Source organism: Strix aluco, chromosome 2 (genome assembly GCF_031877795.1).
Source record: "Strix aluco isolate bStrAlu1 chromosome 2, bStrAlu1.hap1, whole genome shotgun sequence".
NCBI classification, from domain to species: Eukaryota; Metazoa; Chordata; class Aves; order Strigiformes; family Strigidae; genus Strix; species Strix aluco.
The window spans coordinates 71510417-71523496 of record NC_133932.1 but is presented as its reverse complement, the minus strand read 5'-3'; the positions used below and the strand labels follow the sequence as shown (position 1 = coordinate 71523496).

General features: G+C 40.7%; 1 protein-coding gene across 3 annotated transcripts in view; it reads right to left on the bottom strand.

The window, feature by feature from the left end:
* Nucleotides 1-1566: 1566 nt before the first annotated feature.
* The window catches only part of TUBGCP3 (tubulin gamma complex component 3), a 58541-nt gene continuing 47027 nt past the window's right edge, over nucleotides 1567-13080 (bottom strand). For 2 of the 3 annotated variants that reach the window (XM_074815277.1, XM_074815278.1), the window contains 9 exons: nucleotides 12396-12585; nucleotides 10959-11094; nucleotides 10044-10112; nucleotides 9099-9234; nucleotides 6355-6443; nucleotides 6089-6220; nucleotides 5548-5688; nucleotides 4854-4970; nucleotides 1567-2709 (listed from right to left, as the gene is read on the bottom strand). In XM_074815277.1, coding sequence (XP_074671378.1) covers nucleotides 2551-2709; nucleotides 4854-4970; nucleotides 5548-5688; nucleotides 6089-6220; nucleotides 6355-6443; nucleotides 9099-9234; nucleotides 10044-10112; nucleotides 10959-11094; nucleotides 12396-12585 — 1169 coding nt within the window. In that variant the 3' untranslated portion in view covers nucleotides 1567-2550. The remainder of the gene's footprint in view (nucleotides 2710-4853; nucleotides 4971-5547; nucleotides 5689-6088; nucleotides 6221-6354; nucleotides 6444-9098; nucleotides 9235-10043; nucleotides 10113-10958; nucleotides 11095-12395; nucleotides 12586-13080) is intronic. The other variant, XM_074815279.1, reaches the window with a different exon arrangement.

Below are 13080 nucleotides of genomic sequence, written 5' to 3'. Positions count from 1 at the left end.
AGATCCCATTGCCTGAGAAACTGAAGATCTCAGGAACAGTTCCCATCCACTTCCAGGGAGTTTTCCAGCAGTGCTGGACAGGTTATTCTATGCCTCACCTGTCAAATATTTACCAATGCATCAAGTCATAATTTGCTGCTCTGGTTGGAAGTGTTGGCACTCCCAACTAATTTATTATGACAGTATTGTTAACTTAGTTATTTCCAAGCCCAAAGGAAGATTTGAAGTATTTATTGCTGAACTTCTGATCCACTCTCCTGCTGAGAATTTGGCCCTAACAGTATAGGGGCAACAGATGATGACAAAGATCCATCTTTTTGTCCATACATTTTTTTCATTGCTCCATCTTACTTGAAAAGGTGTCACTGGCTTCCAGAAGCTTTACTTGTTACACCACAACGGACCAGTTTTAATTGTAGGATTGGCAGCTACAAAAAACATGTAGATTGAAACATAGATGACAGCTGCTGGGTTAGGGGATAAAAGACTGTTCTCTACCCACAAAGGAGCCCCAAGGACAATGGCAGGTCCCCACCCACCCAGTTAATTTGTGCCTTGTGTTCAAAATGTCCCCCTCAGCCTGGCAGTCAGAGCAAAACCTCCAGCAGTGAAGGACTCTTCCCTGATGGACAGATTCTGTGGAATCATCACAAAATGATCGTTCCTACCATGGCCACTACTGCAGGTTTCCTGCATCTTGCTGGATTCACTTTAGCAGCAAAGGGAACTAAACCTTCCTCTGGAACTTGTCCTCTCATTCTGACACCGATGCTGCCTCTCTGGCTTGTGGACTGTCTACTGACATGTGGGATCATGAAACATGCTTCTCGAGGCAATGGCTAAAAGAGTGCCCATGCAGCTAATTTTTTTCCCCCAACTGTTTTAGCCAAAACACAATCACAAAAGCTTTGTAGTTCTTTCAGACTTTACAAGAACAATACACTCCCACAAAACCAGAGTACTCCTGCCTGTCAAGTGATTTGCAGCCTTGTGAAGCCAAGCTCAGCATCCTTCAGCTTTCCTTTGGCACACAGAATATCACTGGCTTCAGAGGCCATATTTTCTAACAGCTGAAATGCTGCCTGCAAGTACTGCCCCCATGAGGGTAGCTGCACCAGCAGGCCCTTTAAGGGCACAGGGTTAAAAGCCTTACGTGTTTTATTTAACAAAAGCAAGGACTCCAAGACCTGCACAGTAACAGGAATCCTGGTGTCTGGAGGGTAAACTTTGCTAGTCCAGAGCTGCAAGTCGGTGCATTGTCCCCACCAGAGTTCACCTCCACCATGACTCACAGCAGCCTCGCCTGTGTGGCCTGGGAGGTGCCTCTGCTTCCCAGGGGTTCAAGCAGAGTAATGGCAAAGGGCAAAAAAGGCCACAGACATGGTTGATCTGAGGGTAATTAACTAGTTAATTAAATAATCACACACAACTCTAAGTATAGACAAGACTAGTACCAAAATCCTGTAATGGGTAGGGAACTGTAAATCAATGCACTCCTAACTGGACACTTCTCCTTTCTTACCCCATGGAAAAATTGTAATTGTTCAATTACAAAAAGCAAAACACTTGTTTGAAAGATAATTGTGGTTTTATTTTTCTAAGCTTGCACTTGTGGAACATAATAAATGACCTGATATAATGACAACTTTGCAGAAGAAGAGTCCCCCTCTCCCCAACATCTGGACAGCAATATATAAATATTTACAGTGAAAAAATAGGGAAGGGAAGAGAATGAAGTCAACATTAGCCAAGTCAGTTTGTCTCTACACATCTGATTTTGAACAATTATTTCCTTCAATTCAATCTTAACCAATGCTTTCCTTTCACAGTACTGAGGCTTTAACTTCATTTTTTAGATGTTAGGTGCAACAGATATGCTCCTGCTCTGCTTCTATAGTTTTCTCCTGTACAGTAACCATAGAATTTCCCTACTGAACTTTTTATTTCAGTTTGTTAACTTTGAAAACAACAAAAAAATTAAATATAAGTTTATGTCTCCTGATACAAAGTTTCTCACACAATCAAACACATCACAACACTGAAAATCAGCATAATGAAATGCTGTATAGCTTCTTAACAAGAACATTAGGTCTGGGTCCTAATCTGTTGGCTTTAACAAAAGCTCTCTTCAAATAGAACAAGTACATATAGAAAAAATAACCTTCTTATTTTCTTGTTAAAAAAGGAAATGGTGCTTTCTATAAACAAAAGATGCAGTTTCCTTGACACAGATATAAGTTACAGTGGAGAGAGCTCAGAAAGCTTCAAATAAAATTACCATCTGTTTAAAAGGATGATTTAAGAAGTTGATTGAAAGAGGTTCAATCAGCCCATTTAGTCTGGTAACTCTAGAAATGTCAGTGTAAAAAACCCTACTTTTTTGCTTTCTGCTATACAGTGTCACAATCACATGACTGAAAACATATTGCCTGCAGAAATGGTAGACACCGATCACGCACGATTTGGTTGTATGATGTCAACACTGATTGCCTTGTCCAACAAGAGGTTCAACATCCTTCGGATACCGAGGTGCTGTCTTTAGCAGCTGTTTCACATATGTGAGCTTCGTCTGCCTCTCGTGCCCAATGATACACGAAGCCTTGGCTCTCTTGCTTTATAATGTTCATTGAAGTCCAATCTAAAGCTAAGAAACCGAAGGCTTTCATCAGAACTGGTTGTCAGCAAGACCAAGAACTGCTGGACGATTCCCTAAAGGAGAAAGAAAAACCCAAGAGACAGCTAAGAAGACATCACTCGTGTGTTTTGCACAGGGATGGCAGGTAGTGCCCAGGCCTGGCAAGGAGGGAGAGGGAATCTGGGAAGAGGCAAGCACAAGCATTTATACCAATTGTCAGCAAATCAGTTATCAGCTGGATTCATTCTTTCTGCAAAAACCCAGAGCTTTATTTTATCTTCAAATGTCTGCCATGGACATCAGTCTCTAATGTAAACAGCTCAGTCTTTTAAACTGCTGGCATCCATGCCCTGCTAACACCCTCCATCTGTCTGAAGGCTCTCAGGCTGCAGGGAAGCTGCCCCTGTGCCCCTGGCCCAGCCCTCCCAGGGCAGCCCCACCACCCCTGGGACACCTTCAGGACCCAACCCAGGCCAACAGGAGACCTCACCATGTTTCCATGTTATACGTACAGCGCAGGCCAGGCCAGCATTAGACCACTGCTTGCTTCAAAACTATGTATTTGATGTAGGTTATCCAGCAGCAAGTGGCACGCCAGCAGAGCAGAGCATCTGCCCCATAGCGCAGTCGGTGCTACAGACCCAACAGCTAGACTCCACACATTTGGAACAGTTTTTATGTGGGACTTGCACTCAGCATGCGGGAAGTACGCTTCTTGAACCCATCCTCCTGTTCAGCTCTAGCCAAGAGGCTGCAGGAGCTCTACAGCATGCAGAAAAGGAGAGGGCTTTGGGAGGATGGGAAGACTCACTTGAACTCATTCCTGATCTCTGCTAAATACTAACATGGACATGCCCACAGAGCCCCCCCATCACTTCCAAAGATGACCAAGGCTGGCCAGCGGAGTCCTGCATGGAAAATCCATAGAAGGGCTCAGCAGGAATACAGTCCAAGCAGGAAAAAGCTATGTTGCCAACTTAAAGCAACACTGCAGAGCACACAAACTACAATCTCTTGACACCCTACACTTAAAGAATTTGGCTCCATTTTCCTCTGGGAGAACTGCAATATTTAGACGCAGGAGCAAATTCCTCCCAGATTTGAAGTCTTCTCATCAAAGCTCAGGATCTCTACAGCCCTCAACAAAAGCCAACAGTATTTTATAGCCTAGGTGTACTACTACTGTTTTCCCTCAAACTTCCATGTGAACTGAACGCTTTTGACAATGCAGCACTTCATCCAGGTTACCTATAGCTTGGCAAAGCTATAGGCAATACAGAAACTGATCTGATGCAAACCACCAGAGAGAAGGACTGGGAAGTGCTCTGCACGTGCTGTACAGGTAGTAAGTCACAACTGTAACTGCTATAAAGAACTAATTGTACTCTTACAATGTAAAACGAACGCATGGGTAACAACCCAATAAAACCATTTCAACCTCATTCATTTACCTAGGGGAACAATGCATGCTTACATGTTTAGTATTTGTCTGAATGTGTATTTATGGATATTAAAATAAGAAAGATAGATGTAAGAAATATCAATAGTAAGAAGCAAGAAAGCAGGCCCTACAGCTTTAAGTCAAACTCCGTATCAACATTATTCAAAAATCCTAACCAGGCAGGCCAAAGGTAGCAAGAGAAGTTAAAAGGTATATTATACTACACCAAGATCATGTCGTGTGTCAAAGTCAAGTGATGAGTTGGGATAGGATTTTGGTTTTCAGTTGACCTGGGGTCTAATCCTGAAAGGCTGCTGTGGCACACAGTGCTGTGTCCCTCCCTTTCATCGCTTTCATGGATGCTTTCCCTGAAATCTAACAGCTGATTTTTCTGGGAAATGGGAGCTTTAGAATCAGATATAACAAATTAAGACAAAGCCAGAATAATTACCATTAAAGACAACAGCCTGTGCACATTCCCCCAAACAGCTTATCCACTGTCCATCTCAGTGCGCTTAAAATCAAAGTGTTAGGCTCTTAATAAGGACCCATTCTGCAGTCTTTAATAGCAATGACTTGCAAAGATAGTGAGAAAAAGTGGAATGAAGAGGGAATTTTTTTTTTTTTCAGATTACACCAGAAGCAAAAAATGAAGACCTAGATCCACAAAGTTCACACACAAATACAGAAGTTACACCTACTCAGTATTTGAAATTGATTTCTACATATCAAAGTTCAGCATCCATATTTTAATAAAAAATATAATCTAAGGGGCACCTGGTAAAAGTGAGTGAGTATTCGCAGCTGTGAGCACATTTTGGGTATTGAGTCTTGAAATTCTTTCATCCTCCTGCTCTCTTCTTCATCTTCTGACGCAGTTACACCCCACTTGCCCTACACAGAGACCAAATGAATTAAGAGGTCAAGCATCACATGATGAAAGTTGCTAATTGGGCCACCTTCTGCCCAGCTAAACCACCATGTTTATACAAACCAACCATTGCCATAGAAAGCCAAACATGGAGCCTCTAATATTGAAACTACCAGTCACCTTGGTGGTTGTACAGCACATGAAAGAAATCTGAGGTTAGCAAAGCAGGTGAGTCTCACATCAGCACTGTGTGTCCCACAGACTGACAGCAGGGAGGCAGGCATGGAGTTATGGCAGTTTTTGCAAAAGAGTTCAGAATGTTAAAGCCTCTTCCACTTCCTTCACCTAAAAGTACCCTAGATTTCTCATCCTCCAAAGCCCACTAGATCTACTCACCTAGAGGTTTTGGGCAAGATAAACGAAAAACACCATTCAGCAGTTTTGTTCGAATTCACTAGCCACTGCTGACGACTTTTACATTTGTCCCAACTACATTTTTCATTTTTCCTGTACCTTTACATGATATCTAAAATCCTCCATGTATCAGAAGACAAGTATATCTGCCTCAGTTTTCACAGTCTAGTAATATTCTTACTGTACCTCCAGTTCACGCTGTTTTTTCCTCTCTTCAAATTGCAACCTCAGCTGCAACTCCTCCAAAGCAGCTCTGTACATTGTGTCTTGGGCATTCTGGAGCTCAATGATCTGATCAAAAACAGCTCGAAGCTGGTTGAGAAGCACCTGTGAGACAGTTAAGCAACAAAACAATGAAACAGTTGTACAGCAGAAGAGTTTTAAGTTATTACCATTCTTCAGAACATGAGTAAATTGAATTTTTTTTTTTTTTTTTTTTTTTAAAACACACAGCTGGAGAGACTGTTTTGCAAAGCCCCAAGTCCGCTGTTGCATAATCATACAGCTTCTTAGGACCAAAACCAACTGGCCCACATTGTAACAAGTTTTATAACAAGCATCTGTCAACTGTGTCTGAGGAGTACGTACAGAGCCTATCATAATAAGGTCTTATATCAAAGGAAGAAAAATGACATTTCCCCTTGCTCCTACAACATAAGAGAAGGTGGTTCCTAATGTGTAAGCCAAGGTCACAAAGCTACAATTTAATGTGAAGGAGAAGACCTACCCTGGAATCGCTATCCAGCAAGCACCGAGCTATGATTGTGTCTAGAAAAACTTCATGAGCTGCAATGATGTGATCCAAGTCCTGTGCTTGTTGGACCTTGTTCCAGAGTTCATCCCACGAACACTCAAGCACCTGGAGCAATGATTCAGGATTGGGCTGTTTTGATTTGCTAGATGACAAGCTCTTTGAAATTTAAGACACACAACACACACAGAATATTAAAAGTACTTCATTTTTAAGCAACTAATTGGGTGGATAGAGTATACCTCAAATGTAATGTAATACTGCATTTGATGAATGAAATGGACCATTTCTGATGCCAGAACGTGACACTGATGCAGCACCCCAGAAAGCTCTGTAAAAAAAATCCAAAGAGATGGCATGTTAAAGACTGCAAGGACACGCACAGCCATCAAACCAGCTTGGTAAACTTTTTTCTACCAAATTGAATACTTTAGAAAATAGCCACTAATCTTGGATGGTAGCAGCAACACTGGCTGGTAACAGATAAGCAAAGAACATTGCACAATTAACTCCTAGAAAACGTGAGCAAAGATGACACTGACTGTTCTCAGACAGTGCTGGAAACTTGATGAGTATCACAAGTGAAAAAGGCCCCCTCAGTCCCAAGAGACCAAAATACAGTTAATGTCCCATGCATTCTTTTGGTCAAAAACCTGAGGCCACAGATTTGCAGTTGCTTCTGAAGCCTCTCACAACTCTTACCATTAGCCTTCAAACCAGACAGCGTATTTTTGCATTACTTAGCTACACCGAGACCAAAAGAGAGGGTGGTTGTGACAGGGGTAGGGAAGTTGTGGCTGATGCAGTCCAGGCTCAATTCCCTGATCCATGATAGAGTCCACAGGCAAGTCACTAATGACCTCAGCTGCCCACCTGTAGGAGAAGGTACCTCTGTTGCAGAAGGGGAATATCAAGATTACCATCAACTGCAAAAATTCTCTGAAATGAAGATACTCAGCCTTCTGAAATCAGGCAGATATCCAGACAGAGAAAGTAATTTCTAAGAAGCTGCCAAAGTAATTTGCCACTGCAGACAAGCCATGAGACTACTATAAAATTTTCTTATCTTGGGACGTTACAGGACCATCCAATGATCTGATAGATATTACAACAAGCTACTCTGTGCTACTCTGTTCTTCATTTCTTATGCCTTTGCAGAAAGGCTATCCCTAACACATTATCTTGCATTTACTTTAAATAGGATCAATGAAAAAAAAAAAAAACAAACCTCCAGGGCTGGCTAAACAACAGAAGTTCTTCAGTACTGGTGAGTTGGAGACATCTGTGTTTTTTCTTCCAACTACTGACAGGAAAAGAGCGAGCTTGACACTACTGTCTAGGAGTACTCCTTTAAAACATTAAAATCCCTGGCTGTTAAGACTTTTTGGGAATTGCAAATGAAGCTATCCTTGAAAGTTAATGCTACCTCTTTGTGGCTGAAAAACAAAAGATCCTGCAGCTGCTTCCTCCTATCAGTTACTGTCTTCCATTTGGTGCTCTGTGACTGGAAGGGCAAGACACTGTTTTGGGGGGAGAGAAAGAGAAAATAAAAGCAAGTTCTACTACTTCATGAATCAGAGCTGGGGTAAACTATCCATGTATTTCAGAAAAAACTGTATTGGTGGCTTCCAACCTAGACATGCCAGTGAGAAAGACAGACTCCTGTCCCTCTGGGCAGAAGGCAGTACAGGTCTTTGTAAACATACTCTCCTTTGACAGAGGCACAAACTGGGAAATGCAACGCTTGGCTCCTTCGGCCAACAGTTGTAACAGTTTGGTCAGCATTTTAAATGTCTGAATTACTTAAAACACAGCAAAACCTAATGGCAACAAGCAACTGGGCTTTTACCTACAGAAGACTGCACCGTGGCAAAGCATAAGAAAGGCCTCCCAAAGGGGTAGGGGGCGTGGTGTGCAGGGGCGGGGGGGAAGAAAGGAAGAAAAACCCCAAACTTCCTCTGGAGAACAAAACAACAAATAAAACCCTAGCAATGGAGGCAGTTCCAGCCTGAAGACCCTCAGGTGATGAGAATAAAATCTGTTAACTGCACCCTACTCTCAAAGGGAACAGAAAGCAAGAACGCAATAGACCACTGGTTTTGAATCAAACAAGCACTTATCTGGGACAGGGAAATGACAGCAGACCAAATCCTATCTCACAGAAGCATAAAGAAACCTAGTCATCCTGTGCAGTTCCAGAGATCAGCCTTGTACACTAGAGCAGACTTCACAAGAGCTTCTTTCCCAGTAACCTTCTGAGGCCAAGGTGTCTACTGCCACACACCAAAGAGTTCCTAATTATAAAAACACAAATCTATCTTTGTAAATATTACTGTGCCACAGAGAAGCGTAACCCTCAATAGCTATTTTTTACTGAGAGAAAATAGATAGGTTAAAAAAGTCAAGAGTGAGCCAGTACAGATGCTCACAAGTATGAGTATATTCTCAGCCGAGAAGCAGGATCGAAAAGTCTCAGTCTATTAAACATACACCAGAGCCACTACAATTAAGAGCTTTCCTATTTCTTCTCAAACATCTGTTTCTCTTCTCATCCTCACCCTCCTCTGTGTGCTAAACAAAAGCACAGGGAATGAGTGAAGGTAAAACTAATAAATTCAGAAGTGTCTATGTGTGAGACTTACTACTTCCAGCACAAGAAAGAGGGAGACACAGGATACAGATAGTAAGGCATCAAGGAAAATGAATAAGAGGGGATAGAAAAGTAACAGTCTTTTTCCAGAGACATGGGATGTTTCATTTGCTCACTGCTACAAAAACTCACAACCAAGGATTAAGTAAAACAAGAAGCAGGAAACTTCCATTTACAATAACGTTATTTTATCTTCATCGTCATGTACCATTAATCAAGAGGAGCCACAAAATATAAAATTCATCTGTCCCAACAAACTCCCCCCTCCAGCTGAAAATAAGATGCAGTTCTCTAAATTCAGTTTACAAATATGTCATCCATTTGGGCCTCTCTCACCTGGTATGCTTTTCAGCAGCTTTGCATTGCACATGTGCCCTTTCCATATATCAGTAAGAATATACTCCATTCGCTTTGCTCTCCAAAGGAAATTAAATACTCTTAGATAGTGGCTCATGCACTCACGTGTAAATACCTACAAAACAAACAAAATATCAGTATAAATTAATAGACATACCATGTGTTCTGAAGGACCAAGGACCTCTTCACAGTCCATCCTATCTGACCCATACAGTTTATTGTTAAATATCATCAAAACAAAATTCCTGGAAACCCCAGAGCTTTTGGAAAGATCCTTCAAAAGCTGAACTGTTACCTAACATTCAAGTAGGCACAAGACACTGCAGGAAGTAAGAGAAGGGGTGAACATGATGAAGTCTAAGCATTTCACTCTTTTCAGACTACATATAAAAATTCCTTCTGCCAGTCAGACTCATATCTTGACACACTGTTTAAAAACAGTTATTTACAAGTTCTTTATAGAGTCTAAATGCATTCTGATCAATACTGCAGCTATTTTCTCAGTAGTGCTAATGAACACTAGCTATCAAATTTCATTTAGACGGTACAAATAGGTTCTCCTCAAATACCTTCTTCAGTTCCTTGCAAATTATCCCAAATTAGCAGCCACAGACTAATAATAATAGAAGAGGAGCATTCTATTTATTAAATACTTGCTAAAAGGTCTGCTGGAACAAATGAGTTACTGATTTTCAGTAATGATTGTTTTAAATGTAGCTTTTCATCACTCTCAATTAATTTATAAGAATTGAGATTTTTGCTCTACTGTTTATACAGTGGGTGCATCTTAGATGCCAAAAAAAGAGGTCTCTCTGATCTTACACTCCAAAATAAAACAAAAAAAAAGTTATCTCAATAAAAAAATATTTAGCAATTCAATTCAGTGTCTGTGACATGTTCACAGCCAGCAGTATATGACATTACCGTTGCTATTGGTCCATCAACGTGATAGTCCAAGCTGAAGACATCCCATCCAGTGTCCCCAGGAGATACCTGTATTAAAAAAATATGCTACTTTCAGTGTATAATCAGAGCATACTAGTGCTGAAGACCAACTCTTGCATACTCTTCCATTCTCGACAGCCTGTGAAAAAACAAGCATCCACATCAATTTGAGACACAGGGAGTTCCTTGTCGAAAGTAGTAGATCAAGCAAAAACAAATCAAAGTTTGACACAAGGGTGTGATTCATCTCACCCAAATGTTCATGTTTGTCAAAGTTTTTCCATTGGAGCTAGTAAAGGAAGGGAAGGAAAAACTTCTTAGACTCAATCTAAGATATAGACTTAATTCAGATGTTACAGTTCATCAGATAACTCCCGCGTCTGGGACTGGAGCTTTCTCATTAACTCAAGTTTCTTAGCAGAGGTCTCCTTCATGAAATGCACTTTCATTGCTTCACTCTTTGTAACTACTGGTGACAAAGAAATCACCCCCCAGATGCTTGTAAGAGCAACAGCAGGAGGAGCTGTTTGCAGAACCTCAAATCAGGGCCACCAGCATCAATTACTGTTAGACCCCAAATACTCCGTATTGTCAATGAAATGGTTGTAAACCCACAGCTTGATATACAAATAGTTACTGTTAGACCCCCAAATACCCAACTTCGTATTGTCAATGAAACAGCTTGATATACAAATAGACAATAGGCAGGAAATGGGAAAAGAAGAGAAGACTTATTAAATGAGGTTTACATAATTCAAAGTAGACTTCAATGGAAAGGCGTGTGAATGTATTTACTTATACACATGATAATTTTGTTTCACATATACGTCTGCATGTATACACACACACAAAAAAGGGTATGTTTCAGGTCATAGTCACCATGATGCAACAGACCTCCAGAAGTCGAACATCCAGTCGTTTGAGAATCTCAGGATTATCAAACTGGGCATTAGTTGCCCTCACCGCTGTTTCAAGGATTCCAGTGAGATTATGCTGATATAAGGTTGTAGCTGGTCGCGCAAGCTCTGGCCTGATGGTTATGAAACAAACAGTCATGGCATATTACTGAGGTATTCTGCAGCAGCAGTTTGGTAGTAACTGCAGCACACAGTAAAACACTTTTCTGACAGACTTTCAAAACCTCTCGTATTAACTCTTTCAGTCTTAACCATGAAGAAAACCAATAGGCAAAATATTTGAGCAGAACATGTCTATTCATATGCAGCTATACACCTGACCATCAGCATGAGGAGTAACTTCATCCTCGGTTAACGCCAGGGATTTGAAGTTACCAGGATTTCTAGCATAACTATTCTGTAATTTGAGTTGCATTCATATCTAAAATGAGGCACATTATGTGATTAACACATTAAACCATAATTTCATTTCAGTTTTGAGAGACTTACTGATATCCATCTCACGGGCTTAGAAGTGCTGGCAGAAGCACACAAATTCACCACATCCATGCAGCTTAAACTTTCCAAAGAGTTGCAACATGCCAGTAACAACCACCTTGCACTACTCCTCTCCCCCATGATCAGTACTGGAAAGCCCCTCACTACTACTGCCTCAAATGCAATACTGACTCCACAAATCAACCTTATTCCGCTTCACACTAATTTTCAGTTAAAAAAGCATGGTCATGTACAATTCATCACCAAACAATGTTGATTTTGACTCACAAACAAGGTAGTGGAAGCTCTATTACAAAGCCTCCCTTCTAGGCCAAAGGAAAGCTTTGTAAAGGACATTTTTGATAGACTAAGTTTCATCAGTAGCACCAGCATATAAAAACAGTGAGCTTGCAAATACACTTCAAGAACTGAAACCGATACTTCTGGGTGCACCTGAGTGCTTAATATAGAGGCGGGTGAGGCATCAATTACATTTTTAAAAAATGCAGAGGGGTGTTGACAAAATGTTTTGGACCAAACACCTCCAAAATATAGAAGCCCAACATTCACAGCAATGCTAACTAGTGGCATCAAGAGCAACAGAACTTTTCTGCTTAAACTTGCTGACAGGAGCGAGAGAAGTGCTGACATCCTCAAGGCTGTCACAGGGTCAGCGTAAAGATATCTATATTAGTGCAACTTTTCAAGACATTCTGAAGTGGTACTGTATACACTTCATACCAAAAGGAAGAACAAAATTTAAGCCTCAGGGTCGAAGAAATTAAACCCAAAATAGAATTTAAAAGTTGTTCAATGAAACCTTTGAGTAATAAGATACTTAAAGGGTCCTCTTCCAAAAGCAAAACAGTTTCTGTGCTGATCATGCACATTTGCAAGCATCAGAAATTCAGCATAATTACCCTTCCTACTCTCTTACTTGAGCAAGTCCATTAAATGCCTGATAAAGTCTCCTTGACCAAGTAGTAAGTAGCGCCTCATGGCCTGCATGTGTTCCAGTAAATTGTACTTCTTATTGAGAACATCCAGCAGGTATTTGCTGGTCTCAAAATAAGCTGCATCAATTTTCTCTTGAAATGCATTTTCCAGATCTGTGAACAAATCACCAGCTAAAAAACAAAAGTGAAAATTAAATTAGTACTTTTCCAAAACTGAGGCAAACAAGCTTTGGAATTGAAACATACAAGCAGAGAAATTGCTATTTAGTCTGCTTCTGCTATATTATACATTTGGCATAGGCAAAGTGAAAGCAAATCTAAAGCAGCCCATACTTCAACATTATTACTTTTAATTTGTGCCCAGACTGAACTTTCCAATAACGGCTCATTATTTAATCACTTTCACACAGAAAGTGATTCTTTTTTAGCTTGCTGAAATACTACAATTTACAGAATAAATTAATTTGAAAGAGATCTAAAAGCTCAGAGTTAGGGATAAGCTTTGCTGGGGGCAATCTAAATCAGAAGTCACTTCTAAGGGTGGGGGGAAGAAATAAAAGAATCGGTCAGAATATTCAACAGAAGAGAGCTCCCACATATAAGCCAGAATGAGTGAGGGAACATGCTTGTGCTATCTGAGGGACATCCAGCAACCCGATGTTTTCT